This window comes from Nicotiana tomentosiformis, chromosome 12, assembly GCF_000390325.3.
Source record: "Nicotiana tomentosiformis chromosome 12, ASM39032v3, whole genome shotgun sequence".
NCBI classification, from domain to species: domain Eukaryota; kingdom Viridiplantae; phylum Streptophyta; class Magnoliopsida; order Solanales; family Solanaceae; genus Nicotiana; species Nicotiana tomentosiformis.
The window spans coordinates 76,247,386-76,262,393 of record NC_090823.1 but is presented as its reverse complement, the minus strand read 5'-3'; the positions used below and the strand labels follow the sequence as shown (position 1 = coordinate 76,262,393).

General features: G+C 38.4%; 1 protein-coding gene and 1 long non-coding RNA gene across 3 annotated transcripts; both read right to left on the bottom strand.

Annotated features, from left to right (window-relative positions):
- Positions 1–2,178: 2,178 nt before the first annotated feature.
- Positions 2,179–3,203, bottom strand: LOC138902895 (uncharacterized). Its single transcript, XM_070190795.1, has 2 exons — positions 2,398–3,203; positions 2,179–2,302 (listed from the first exon to the last, which is right to left on the bottom strand). Exons 1-2 carry the CDS (start codon positions 3,201–3,203, stop codon positions 2,179–2,181), a joined length of 930 nt encoding a protein of 309 aa, XP_070046896.1.
- A 922-nt stretch (positions 3,204–4,125) lies between these two features.
- Positions 4,126–13,740, bottom strand: LOC104110456 (uncharacterized). 2 transcript variants are annotated; one of them, XR_011412723.1, is made up of 3 exons: positions 13,003–13,740; positions 6,541–6,676; positions 4,126–4,348 (listed from the first exon to the last, which is right to left on the bottom strand). It is a non-coding gene; the product is annotated as an uncharacterized lncRNA (long non-coding RNA). The 2 variants fall into 2 exon arrangements; XR_011412722.1 differs by lacking the exon at positions 4,126–4,348 and having other exon boundaries at positions 6,403–6,676.
- Positions 13,741–15,008: the final 1,268 nt, after the last annotated feature.

Sequence of the window (15,008 nt, the reverse complement as noted above, 5' to 3'; positions counted from 1 at the left end):
TAGGTGAGGATACCTAGTTTCGACCTCGCCTAGAGTTCTGCTAACATAATAGACATGAAATTGTGTACCTTCCTCTTCCCAGACCAGGACTCAACCTACCGCTACCTCGGATACCGCTAAGTACATGTACAATTATTCGTCTTTCTTTGGAGTATGAAGTAAAGGTGGGTTCGAGGGGTACCGCTTGAGTCCCTCCAAGGCTTGTTAGAACTGTGGGGTCCATGAAAAGTTAATTCTTCTTCTTCAACAGTGAGAAGAACCGGTGGCTCTTGTCGGAGGACCTCGATATGAATCGACCCAAAGCGGATATGCGCCCGGTTAGCCTTTGAACGACTTTGACACTATCCACAATGGTGAGGTCCTCGATGGCCTTGATTTTATCGGGATTAATCTCGATTCCCCGGTAGGACACTATGAATCTGAGGAATTTCTCGGACCCGACTCCGAATGCCCATTTCTTCGGGTTTAGCTTCATGTTGTATTTTTCAATATATTGAAGGTTTCCTGCAAATGTTTCAAATGGTCCTCTGCTCACAGGGACTTATCCAACATATCGCCAATGTAAATCTCCATTGATTTTCCTATTTACTTTTCGAACATCCAATTTACTAGGCGTTGGTAAGTGGTACCGGTGTTTTTTAGTCTGAACGACATTACGTTATAGAAGTAGGTACCGTATTTAGTGATGAAGGATGTTTTTTCCTGCTCGTCCGGGTCCATCCAAATTTGGTTGTACCCGGAATAGGCATCGAGAAAACTAAGGATCTCGTGACCGGCCGTTGCATAGATCATGCAATCGATGTTTAGCAGAGGGAAAGAATCCTTGGGGCATGCCTTGTTTAAGTCTTTATAGTCTATACACATTCTTAATTTATTCCCTTTTTAAGGGACTACTACTACATTTTCTAACCAATCCGGGTACTTAACCTCCTGGATGGACCCTATTTTAAGGAGTTTAGATACCTCGTCCTTGATGAATGCATGCTTGACTTCGGACTGAGGCCTCATTTTCTGCTTAATCAGATAGAACTTCGAATCTAGGCTCAGCTTGTGAGTAGTTATCTTCGACGAAATCCCTGTCATATCGAGGTGGGACCAAGCGAAATAATCTATGTTAGCTATAAGGAATTGAATGAGTTTTTTCCTGAGCTCGGGACATAACCCCATGCCCAGGTATACCTTACGATCGGGCAGGCGCTCGATCAATATGACTTGTTACAATTCTTCGACCGTTGATTTGGTAGCTTCGGAATCGTCAGGGACTATGAAAGAGTTGGGAACTCAGTAGTCGTTGTCCTCACTTGTCCCCTGCTTCTCCGGTTCGATCGAGGTTGGTGTCAGTAATTGTTGTTTGGTTTCCTCTTTGGCCACCGGACTTAGACCCTTTGATGTCGAAAGTGCGGATACCGGGATTACCTCGTCGACCGCGATTATCTCCTTTGTGGCCGGTTGTTCCCCATAAACTATTTTAATCCCTCCTGGCATCGGGAATTTTAGCATTTGGTGCAGCGTCGAGGGTACTTCCCTTATATTGTGAATCCACGGTCTCCCGAGTAAAGCATTGTACCTCATGTCTCATTCGATCACGTAGAACTTTGTTTCTTGGATGGTTCTGGCGGTGTTCACCGGTAATGTTATTTCCCCTTTAGTGATCTCACGTGCCATGTTGAATCTGTTTAGAGCTCTAATTGCATGCACGATTTGGTCTTGTAGACCTAGTTGTTCCACGACCCTCGATCTAATGATATTGGACGAGCTACCTGGATCAATTAACACACTCTTAACTCGAGATTTATTTATGAGTACAGTTATTACCAGTGCATCATAGTAGGGTTGCACAATGCCTTCAACTTCCTCGTAGTTGAAAGACAAGGTTCCTTCTAGTATGTAATCTTGAGTCTGTTTTTCCCTCGTGATGGATACTTTGGTGTGCTTTAACATCGGCCCCTAGGGGACGTCCACCCCACCGATGATCATGTTAATGACGTGTTGAGGCTCCTTCTGCTAGATCTGCTTACTAGAATCTCTATTCCTGAAATGGTTTTTGGCTCGATCGCCCAGGAACTCCCGGAGATGTCCGTTGTTGAATAACCGGGCTACTTCTTCTCTCAATTGTCGGCAATCCTCTTTTTAGTGGCCGTGAGTGCCATGATATTTACATATTAAGTTGGGATCCCTTTAGGCTGGATCAGACTGTATAGGTCGAGGCCACTTGGTGTCTTTGATGCGTCCGATGACAGACACGATAGCAGCAACATCGACGTTGAAGTTGTACTCCGATAACCTCGGCGCTTCATTAGGCCTGATGGGCTTATCAAAACCGTTTTGCTCATGAGTCCACATTTACTTTGACCTCGATCATTTCTCCTTTCACTTCTCACAGGGCTCTGTCCATACCTGTTACCCTTACGATCACCGTTGTACGGTTGATACCAATCTCTACTCGACCTTGGTTCATGATCAATGTCTCTTTTGGATCTGTCACTATCTCGAATGGGATAAACAGACCTGGAAGGGGCCCCAAGCTGATCGTCTTCGACCCTAATTTTTGATTGGTACCGGTTGTGCACATCGTCCCAAGTTACAGCCGGATATTCTACCATATTTTGCTTCAACTGCTGCGAAGTCAATGAGCTTCGAGTATTGAGTCCTTGGGTGAAGGCCTGAACGGCCCAATCGTCTGCCACAGGCAGGTCCATCCATTCCATTTGAAACATTGACACGAACTCCCTGAGCATCTCGTTATGTCTCTGCTTTACCTTGAAAGGGTCCGACTTTCTGGTCTCGACCTTGATGGCTCCGGCGTGCGCTTTTACAAAAGCATCTACAAGCTTAGCAAATGAGTCAATAGAATTGGAGGAAAAGTTGTGATACCATATCATAGCTCCTTTTGATAAGGTCTCCCCGAACTTTTTTAGCAGGACAGATTCGATATCATCATCTTCCAAGTTGTTCCCCTTGATGGTGCACGTGTACGAGGTCACATGTTCATTTGGTTCAGTTGTTCTGTTATACTTAGGAATTTCAGGCATGCATAACTTCTTTGGGATCGGCTTCGGAGTTGCGCTCGGAGGAAAAGGTTTTTGAACAAACTTTTTGGAGTCTAGGCATTTCAATATCAGTGGTGCTCCGGGGATTTGGTAGACCCTGGAGTTGTAGGTCTCCACCTTCTTGTCGTTGGCTTCGATCTTCTTTTCTCCCATTTCTACCCATTTTGTCAATTCCTCGAGCATCTTTATTATCTCAGGGTTGGTCCCGGGTTCACCTTCATTTGGCCTATTTGTGGCTGGTTCATTTCTGCGAGTGTTTTCCTGGGACGGTTCGGGCTCAACTCTGCTGGGAGCGTGACTTTGGATAGCTGAGCCTGCAGCATTTTGAAAATCACCCGTTAATTGATCCCATCCCCTTCACTGTCATGAGTATTTTGGGCTACCGATCAGACTCCCTGGCGGACGTTGTTCTCAGGATCGGTAGGCAAATTTGTGTTAATGAATACATGTGAGTTGGCATCGATCGGGTCCACGACTGGAATTGGATCGGCAGGGGGCACCTTATTATCGGGCACCATGTTGTTGTTCTCGCCATGGTGTCTAGACTCAGCATCTGTGTTTAGAGGGGCATATTGGGAGTTCGACATTTTAAACTTAGACCTGAAATCAAAGACACTTCAAAGAACAAGTGTGAAATAGGGTGTGTTATGGAAATTTGTATCAAATTGCCACTATTATCCTTAGCCCCACGGTGGGCGCCAAACTGTTTACCCTCAAAATTGGATAACAATTAAATTTATGAGTGGTTTTAAAGAAATGCGGATTAATTTGATACAAAATAATAAATTGAGTTAGAATGGACAAGTAAAGATACAGTAAATTCAAACCACGCGAAGAGGATGATTTCAGCCTCGGTGAAGCATTCACCCTCGATCCGGGCTCACATTGGACAACTTTGACGAATGATTGAAAAGGCTTACAATAACAGTAAAAATAGTAGTATATTGCTTTGGAATGCGTGTTACAATGTCCCTCATGAATTATCAGACCCTCATTTATATAGTAGAGGAATCATACTCTAAGTACAACTCTATAAAAGGTAAAAAAAAAATTTGTTTAACTGATTACCAGTTCTTCATCGATACGTGCCGAGATCCACGCCGTGATATTCGGTCGGTCGCGAATATTACGGTCTTCTGTTGGTCGTGTTCGATTACCCGAAGTCTTCCAGGATTTGGATCGATCTCGACTCATGACCCCGATATTTCCGAGGGCAGACAACGTACCCCGAATTCTGACGTGATAAGACCTTTACTTCAATCCCGATCCTTCGCAATCATCTTTGAGCCCGTTCTACCCTGATGGAGGCCGGAGTGTATCGTGAGCTCGATTTTTATCCGTATACGGTAGGTACAGTAAGTAAATGATTTGCAGAAGTACTAAAGGGAATACTTGAAGTCTAACTAGGACTAATACTACTGGGATGCCTAGATGAAACTCTAGATTGTTTGTCAACCAACAACCCTAATCCTCAACCTCTACACTCTCCTATCGAGGGTCATGTTCTCGGTAAGTTTAAGTAGCGTCATGTCCTGCCTAATCACCTCACTCCAGTACTTCTTAGGCCTCCTTCTACCCCTCATTTGATCCGCCATGGTCATCCTCTCACACCTCATAGCCGGGACATCAGGATCTCTTATCTTTACATGCCCGAACCAAGTGTAACTAAAAATATAAAAATACAGTAATTAAGTAAAAAAGGAAGGAAAAAAAACAATTAGACTTTCCCCAAACCCAGGCCGTCTCCTCCCTGTTCCCCATCCCCTGGACCGTTCCCATCTTTATTTTTGGTACAATTAGAGTGTCCCTTTCTCAAGTGTTTGGTTCCTTTTTTTTTTTGGATTAAGATAGAGATTAGAGAATTAGTACGCAGTCGAGCGATTCTCCTTTTCGTCCCTGTACCGGTAGTTTTAGTGTTACTATGGTGTGCTAACACTAATCAAAAACCTTGCCATTCCTTTTATTTTGTTGGGGCGGGTGGGGGGGTTTACACTTTATTCACAGTCACAGTCACTAGAAGATGGTTCAATATGAAATCAAAGACAACAAGTACACAAGAGTCAACACTATTGTTTTCTGGTTTAAATGTGACAGAGTGGCTCCAGACCACTACATTGAAATTTGAGCTGTGGTCCTTGAAGAGTGGCGCAGAAAGAAAAGAGGAGAAGAAGAAGAAAAGTTGTACTAATACTTCATCAAGTTTTAACTGGATTTTGGTAAATATCACAATTTTTATCCATAAAACACCAAGCCGAGGCATTCATTATGAACCAAAAAGTTGACCCCAGCAAACGTTCTAGCTACGGGTATCTATAGTGACGCAAAGAAGAGCTAGTATTTGAAGTGTATAGGTTTTAAACATTAAGAAAGAACCGTGACCTAAAGCTTGTGTTATTTTTTTATAAAAAAAAGAAAAGAAACGTGGTAGAAGCACAATAAAATTCGTTGCTTTTAACGGGATTCGAACCTGCATGTCTTCCTTGAGAACCCAGAGCCCTTACAACCGAACCCAGGTGCCTTTTGCTATTGGGTTCGGCGTGAGATATTTTTATTTAAGCAGTGAATTCTTCAATACAAAAATAGGGTTCGGGAAAAAGTCATTAGGTTCGCTCGAATCCGCACCCACTACTGTAGCTCCACCCCTATACTGACGCTTCTGAATTTTCACTAATAAAAATAAAGACCAACGATACGAAATACTCACTCCATTCCAATTTATGTGAACATGTTTGATTGGCACGAAATTTAAGAAAAAATAAAGATTTTTAAAATTTGTGGTCTTAAACAAGTCAAAAAGGGGCCCAACGTATTTGTATGGTTATAAAAGCTTCTCATTAAGGGTAGAATTGTAAGTTTAAGTTAAATTGTTTCCAAATTTAAAAAGTGGTCATTCTTTTTGGAACGTATCAAAAAAGAAATAGCTTCACATAAACTGAAACGAAAGGAGTAGTAAGGATAAAAGCAAAACAAGTACAGTACTTTAAGACCGCTCACTAAATAACTGCATGTTCGTTTTAATAAAAAATGTGAAATTTAAAACTGAACAAAACTAGAAGGGAAGACCTATATATGTTGATAGATACACCAGAGAGAACTAAAAATCAAAGGCGGATTCAGAATTTTAAATTTGTAGTGTTAGTTTGTTGGATTTTAGGACTAGACAACTTACCGAGTTACACTCATAAACGTCAACTGTACTAAATGGTCACATAAATTCTAATTTCGTCTTTTCTTTAAATGTCAAATAGAAGAGGTAACAATTTTAAGTCTTGAAATTGTAACAGTATGTAGTTATTATGTATTCTTCTGACAAAAGAAGACTCGACATATTGATTAACTTTTTGCATAATAAGCAAATTTCTGTAGTAATTTTACTATAAAGGAATTCTTGTTTCAATTTTCACATGAAAACTAACAGGAAAAAAAAAACCTTAGTTCACATAAAATGATGAAAAGAAAATTATAAATGGCTAGAAGAAGAAAGACTCACGCTTTAGTTGCAGCATAGATGGCAAAAAGAGGGTGAGAAGGTACAACAATTGAAGCACCAGAACCCATATTCACGATTGCACCCTTTCTTCTACGTATCATTCCTGGTAACACTGCCATTGTCACTAAGGTGGTACCTGTTAAAAATATAACTAAGTAAATACAAATATATTTAATTTAAAATATATTTTTAAATAAAATGATCATACAATTTAATACAGTAAAATATCTAATCTAGAAAAATAGCAAATTTCTAAGTCCCCGGCAACGGCGCCAAAAACTTGTTGCGACCAAACACACTCACGCAAGTATACGCGGTCGTCAAGTAATAAAGTGACTCAAAGTCGGATGTCGAACCCACGAGGACTTATGATTAACTATTAACTAAATTAGCCTATCTTAATTATCTAAACAAGAATTAAATCTAAAAATATTTTATTCTAACTAATTAAATAAGAATAATATAAATAATAAACTTTGAACAGAGAAAGAGCAGACTTTTATGATATCAATGTAATGAAAACGATCTAGGGTTATGGGCTATCTAACAATCCTATTGTATTCTTCAATTGAATTGACCGACTAATTTATCTAGCTTATTGGTTGACAGGGTTAATGCTCATAAGAATCTGTCGAGTTCTTACTCGCCTATTCAAGCTAACCTAACGCCTATATGTCTATGGAGTTAGAATCAACAAGAACGCATTTATAATTCCTGTAAATCAACCAAGCAAGGCAATTAGGTATATGTCTATCCTAACTACGAATCCGTTCCCCGATGCCCGAGTTCAAGAACTTGCCCTACTCAATCCTATATGCAATATAGAATTCCCACTTTCGAGTTCAATTCTAGATTCGTAGATAATATTCAATTGATGATCAAGCAATTAAATAATTAAGCGCAAGATTGAATAAATAAACTAATATGATAAATCAAGAAGTCAAAATCAATATCCGAATAACAATAGTCATGAAAGAACCACAACCCTAGAACGTGAAGTTTAGCTCCACATAGACATGGTAGCCAAACAACAAATCATATAAAGAAACATAAAAATTACTAAGTTTGGTGGGAGAAAGATGAAACTTGATGAATTCCGGCCTTCACAGCTTTTTCCTGGCTTTTTTCCTCTTCCCAATATGTTAGATGACCTAAAAGAGGCGTTTTTGGCTTATATATTGCGTACCAAAGTCGTGGGCCAAAGTTCTCCTATTTCTAATCCAAATCAGCTTCAGGGATTGATGCTAGGGTGGATGCGTCGCATCCACCTCGTCCTCCACTTCTCAGCTTCGGATGCTACGGTGGACGCTATGGGCCGACTTCACTGCTAAGGGTGCACGAAATCTGATCTTTTTCTAGATTGGATGCGACGCATCCAATCTCTCTTCCTCTACCTAGAGCACCTTTTATTCATATTTTTGCACTCCAAACACCCTAATTCACCACACACAACTCAATTAGTCATAAAACCAATAATTAAACCATGTTGGGCATTTTAAAGATCAAATAACATCAAGAAGCGGTTAAAACATGGGTAAAGTAACATCAACACATATCGAAATATGCCAAACATCACTACCCCACACTTAAACCTTTGTTCGTCCTCGAACAAACCATCATATAGTAGACGAAACAAAATTAAGCTCTTATCATTCAAAGCACACTGCACCTATGACCATGGTTATTTGCAACAATTAGGCTCTAGACTATGCATCAACACACTTCCCTTTTCTTAGGCCCTTCTTTAAACATATTCGAACAAAGACAACATGCTCATAACAATCCTAACCTCAAAAACCGACTCAATGTCACAATGCACTCATGGCTTGAACACCCAACATCATAGAGAAGTCTAATAACGTTACCTATCCCTCGTGAAACCATGTGCCCTCACAACAAAAGCAAAGAGAGTAGAATCAATCCACACATTCGAATCTCATGCTCACAAAGAAAATCGCTCACTCTCACAAAAGAAGTCGCATGCATGCAGTTGGTACCATAGGCTTGCCCTTAATGTAAATCTCTACTAATGTAAGCTCGCTCGATCTAAAATCAATTAGGACTTTTTCATGGTTGTAATGTGGGCTAAGGGACGGGTAGGATATATTTAAGGAATAGTGATTCACCCTCCTAAGCACTTTAACACATCATCAAATAACTTAAGCGCAAATTCTTCAACACCACTTCAATTTCACAAATAATATCACCCCCAATAATATTTTCTCTTTCTTTAAGCACTACTTTAATTCATACCCACTAGCAAGAACAAGACAACAATTTATTCATCTATATTTTTCTTTCTTTTTTTTTTCCAGATTTTTCTCTTTTTTTTTTCTTTCAATTTCCGCTAGTGGTGTATTATTTTACAAAATAAGTGCACCCTTCTTTCTTTCATTGATTCCACTCAAAAGTCACCCCACACTTAGTCCCTTCTTACTTCTTTTAGCGCTCATCTAACAATTAAAGTGCTTTAAGAGGTAAAAGGATCAAAACAATGTCAATTAAGAATAAAAAGGGCATAGGCTTGTAATGTGGGTACCAAATAAAAGGTCTACAGGCTCAAAAGGTTTAACTAGGGATAGATTTTATTTGTGATAAGCAATAAGCTCAAAAAGATCAAAGAAAGCCTAAAATCATTTTTCAAACCGAGCATCACCTAAAATTTCGCTTCAACTCACATACCGGGCAAGTTCTAGACACAAGTACACTACATGGACTACACAAAAACCTCACCACACATGGCACATGACTCACTAAGGACGATCACATTCCGACTCTCAAACAATGCAAGTATTCACGGAGCAACGAGATATTAAGCATTAAGCGCAAAGTGAACATAAGTCATGTAAACGAGACATAGGCGCCACAAAACATGCTATCCATTTTAACAAGGCATCATCATTCTTCCTCCTTTTATTCCCTACATTCCTACTCTACTCTAAAAGAAAAAAACTACCCGGTTCAAACTACATCCCATGGAAAAGAACCGAGGCACAAAGAAAAACCACAGGGGATTATTACTACCTAAAGAAAGCTAAAAGACATATTTTGAATTTTTGTTTAGACTTTAATCCCTCAAGAAAACTGTCTAGGAGATCAATCGTCGGGAAAAGTCTAATTTTTCTACTTTTTCGTTTTTTTTTTTCACAAAAGCTACTACACTTAAGAATGAGTACTACAACTAAGCTAAAATAGCACAGAAACTTATCCAAACGATCTCCTCACCCCACACTTAAAATTTTGCAATGTCCTCAATGCACATTATAAATAATAAGAGGGTAAACGAGACTCCCTGGTAGGCCAAAGGCCGAAGCAATAGCGGCTCACGAGGTACTCAGACTTCCCCCAGGCATCGTCCTTTGTGTGGGCACCCCACACTTAGTCCTCACCATCTAGCTCGCTTTTGCACTCTTCTAATGGCTTTGCTTCCTATGCTCATAATCCTACAAAACAAAAATAAATACTACAAAATAATAAAAATAAAATAAAATAAAAAGTAAACAAAAATAAAAGAAAGCAGTAACGCTGGGTTGCCTCCCAACAAGCGCCTGATTTAACGTAGCGGCACGACGTGAACCACTTTTTGCCTCCACCTCGAACTTATGAATTGAGCCCCTAACATGGCATCCAGTTTGCGGCTATGCTCCAGTGGTGGGGCTACAAAGATAACCAGGCCAAGTAATAAATTTTTCACTCTACACTTCTCGGCCTTTAGATGAGGAATGTATTTTTTGCTTTTTGGCATGACAAATTCAAAAATATAGGCATCATGTTCCTCTTCCATTGACTCCTCCAAAGGCTTAGATGACTCGATTTCCATGTCATCATCCAAATACAATGTCGAAAAATGTTTAGAATGAGGACCAACACGCCCCAACTTTAGAATTGTATTACTATTTATATCCTCATATGTGCACACATTAGAGTCTTCAAATATAACATTATCTGCTACCTCGCATGGCTCTAGTGTACTTTTCTCAACATGGGCATCATCAACAGAAATATGCTCGAATGATTGGCTCTCCACTTTTAGCTCCTCAATTTGGCGTATAAGCTCCTTTTCAGCTTCTGACAACTCATTACTATTTTGTTGGGCGATAGACGCAACAACCTTTGCATTTAATTTATCTTGCAAGTCGTGAATAGTAGTGACAAATTTATAGATCCCTTGTCCCAGTTTAGATCTTCCCTCTATAAAGTGTCTCATCCCATCAGTAAGTTCCTCATGTTGAGCTTCATATATTTCTAACTTTTCAGCCTGTTCTGCCAGCCAAGTTTGGCTCAAAATCTCCTCTTTTTCAAAAATTTTCTCTTGCTGGCACTCGCTCTCTTCATTCAATTCTTCCATATTGGCCTTCATTCTTGTGATTGCTGCCCTCATTCTTTTCATATCTTTTTTGAGTTCATCCTGTTGCTCTGCTACTTGCCTCAGAATATCCCTAATATATGCATCAGGCTCCATATCCTGCACTTCATTGCCCCTATCAAACTCAGAAATATCATTAGAAAGATCATAATAAGGGCTCAGAGAAGGATGAACAAAATTAGGACAACCATCCCAATGGCCATCTTGACCACCACACATATTATAAATATTCCACTCAAAGGATTGAGATTGTGCGCACAACTCGCTCCTGGGAACATTCTGACAATTTTTCCACCAGTGGAGTCCTCCACAATATGGACAAGGATCATCAAAATAAGAATAACCATCATTCGAACAATTTTTATTCCAAGATACCATGCTAAAATAAATAAAAAATACTAACTAAAATAAAATAAAATAAAAAACATGAATAGATAAAAAAATGTCTAATCTAGAAAAATAGCAAATTTCTAAGTCCCCGGCAACGGCGCCAAAAACTTGTTGCGACCAAACACACTCACGCAAGTATACGCGGTCGTCAAGTAATAAAGTGACTCAAAGTCGGATGTCGAACCCACGAGGACTTATGATTAACTATTAACTAAATTAGCCTATCTTAATTATCTAAACAAGAATTAAATCTAAAAATATTTTATTCTAACTAATTAAATAAGAATAATATAAATAATAAACTTTGAACAGAGAAAGAGCAGACTTTTATGATATCAATGTAATGAAAACGATCTAGGGTTATGGGCTATCTAACAATCCTATTGTATTCTTCAATTGAATTGACCGACTAATTTATCTAGCTTATTGGTTGACAGGGTTAATGCTCATAAGAATCTGTCGAGTTCTTACTCGCCTATTCAAGCTAACCTAACGCCTATATGTCTATGGAGTTAGAATCAACAAGAACGCATTTATAATTCCTGTAAATCAACCAAGCAAGACAATTAGGTATATGTCTATCCTAACTACGAATCCGTTCCCCGATGCCCGAGTTCAAGAACTTGCCCTACTCAATCCTATATGCAATATAGAATTCCCACTTTCGAGTTCAATTCTAGATTCGTAGATAATATTCAATTGATGATCAAGCAATTAAATAATTAAGCGCAAGATTGAATAAATAAACTAATATGATAAATCAAGAAGTCAAAATCAATATCCGAATAACAATAGTCATGAAAGAACCACAACCCTAGAACGTGAAGTTTAGCTCCACATAGACATGGTAGCCAAACAACAAATCATATAAAGAAACATAAAAATTACTAAGTTTGGTGGGAGAAAGATGAAACTTGATGAATTCCGGCCTTCACAGCTTTTTCCTGGCTTTTTTCCTCTTCCCAATATGTTAGATGACCTAAAAGAGGCATTTTTGGCTTATATATTGCGTACCAAAGTCGTGGGCCAAAGTTCTCCTATTTCTAATCCAAATCAGCTTCAGGGATTGATGCTAGGGTGGATGCGTCGCATCCACCTCGTCCTCCACTTCTCAGCTTCGGATGCTACGGTGGATGCTTCGCATCCACCTCGTCCTCCACTTCTCAGCTTCGGATGCTACGGTGGACGCTATGGGCCGACTTCACTGCTAAGGGTGCACGAAATCTGATCTTTTTTTAGATTGGATGCGACGCATCCAATCTCTCTTCCTCTACCTAGAGCACCTTTTATTCATATTTTTGCACTCCAAATACCCTAATTCACCACACACAACTCAATTAGTCATAAAACCAATAATTAAACCATGTTGGGCATTTTAAAGATCAAATAACATCAAGAAGCGGTTAAAATATGGGTAAAGTAACATCAACACATATCGAAATATGCCAAACATCACTAGCTCATGAAAAAGAGTAAAGTCGTACATGAATGACCGTTGAAAACATAATTAATTAATTTAAAAAATGTATTTTTTTAACAAAAAAATTTAAATCAGATAGTCACACAATTCAATATAAAAGCAGAGACACCGCTAGGCACCAACCATTAATATGTTAGGTTAATGAAAAAGAATTAAACTTGCCGAGGAGGAACGTGTACAGTTGAAGCTTTTAAATAAAATAGGAATACGTACAATTCAACAGTACCTTCCAGGTTCACTTTCACTATATTTTTTCCATATGTTCTCATCAACCTCATGAAAAAACATGGCTCCTGGATATGTGACACCAACGTTGTTAATTAAAACACCAATATCTACCCCTTCAACGGCCTTTTTCATTTCTTGAATTCCTGCAGAAAGATCACCAGAGAAGTCTAGAACAACAATCTTGATTTGGGTATTTGGATTTTGAGCTTTGATTTCAGCAGAGACTTGTTGTAGTTTGCTTAAGTTTCTAGCCACTAATATTAGGTTAAGATTGTCTTTTTGGGCCAGTTGAAAAGCAAAAGCTTTTCCAATTCCATCAGTTGAGCCAGTGATGAGTGCCCATGAGCCATAAGATTTAAGATTCTTTGAATTTCTGAAAAATGTGATGAAGATCCATTTGAGAAAAATAAAGGAGTTTTTGAAGAAGGAGATGAATCCAATAAATGAGAGAAGAAGAATTAAGAAAGGTTGAGATTTGAGGTGATCCATGGCAGTTGAAAGCATCTTCTTGAGTAGTTGGAGGATAAGATCAGAATGTTTCTCAAATTGCTATGTCCTATCAAACATTTATTGCTTTTTATTTACACTTTGATTTATTTTTACAACAGAAAACAAGAAAATAAATGAATGAGTGATTGAATTAATGGAAGTGCATTGACTTTGTCCGATCCCTATTGCTATGAGTTATGAGTAAAGACTGGTAGGTTTAGTTTACGTGGAGAAACAGAAGACAGAGATGTGAAATATCACAGGATCGTCAAGTGTAAACAGTTAAGAAAGGGTCATGGGCTGATATATACATTATTATGTTAGGTAGAAAACAAGGATGTAATACGGTAGGAAAACTACCGACTAATGTCCATTTATAAATAGTTTATTATAAAAATTGGTTAATTCATAAGATATTACTAATACTAGTCAAATATTACCAATATTAGCCAATTAGTTATTTGTAGCAAAAAAGGTTAAATTTTGCTTTCTTTTGAGCGGATGTTATTAGAATAGATTGGGTACATCATAAGGAGCTTGAATCTCAGTTTTGGGATGATTTGGTGGTGTTTTGAGGTGGTTTGAATTGCAAATTCGAAGTAGAAGATGAACATGAAAAAATAATAATATTTGTATCACACTGTGTATCATTTGTGTATAACATATGTATTATATTTGTATCAAATGTGTATCACATGTATATCCATGTATACCTGTGTATGAGATACATGCGTGATAGATGTGTCGCAGAAGAATTTTTTGAACTCGGTTTTAACTACGAATTTTGATACCAAATCACCTCCAATCTTCCTCAAATTTTGTATATTGACTCATCTATATATATATATATATATATATATATTATCACCTTATTTGCTACCTCATCCATGAAATTTCCTTTCCATCTTGCATCTAATGTTGCTAATCACGCTTTAAAATATGGAAGGAGATCTTAGCATGTGATTCTTTGAGAGAAAGAACCTTATTTATTTGGGTTTTAATATTTATATGTGCTTGGCTATTTTTGGTAAGTCTATGATTCATGGCTAGAGGTTGGTAAGTTGGGACTTATTTGGGACATTTCTGTAAGATTTCCATAATTGTAAGCACTAAAATTTTATTGGATTTAAATTTAAAAAATAATTTGGACTATATTAAATCCAAGATATATTAGTCCTAGTAATATCGCGGCCTAATAATAGTTGGATTAATTTTTTAACTCCAATAGATATGAATTTAATAAATAGATCCAAATGCATTAGGCTAGCCCTTTTAATTGAGTTACAAACAATGAGTCTACCATGTTAAGCCCAAGATGTCATCTTATCTTAGAGGACCAAACTTGTGTCACGTGTCAAATGATATGGCACACCAAGTCAAATGAAAGAGACAATAGGATCATGCCACATGTCAAAATGACATGGCATGCCAAGTCAAATAAAAAAACCTACGAAATTCGCGTCACGTCTACAAGTGACATCTAGCCAAACAAGTATGGTCTTGTCGCGCTTCAAC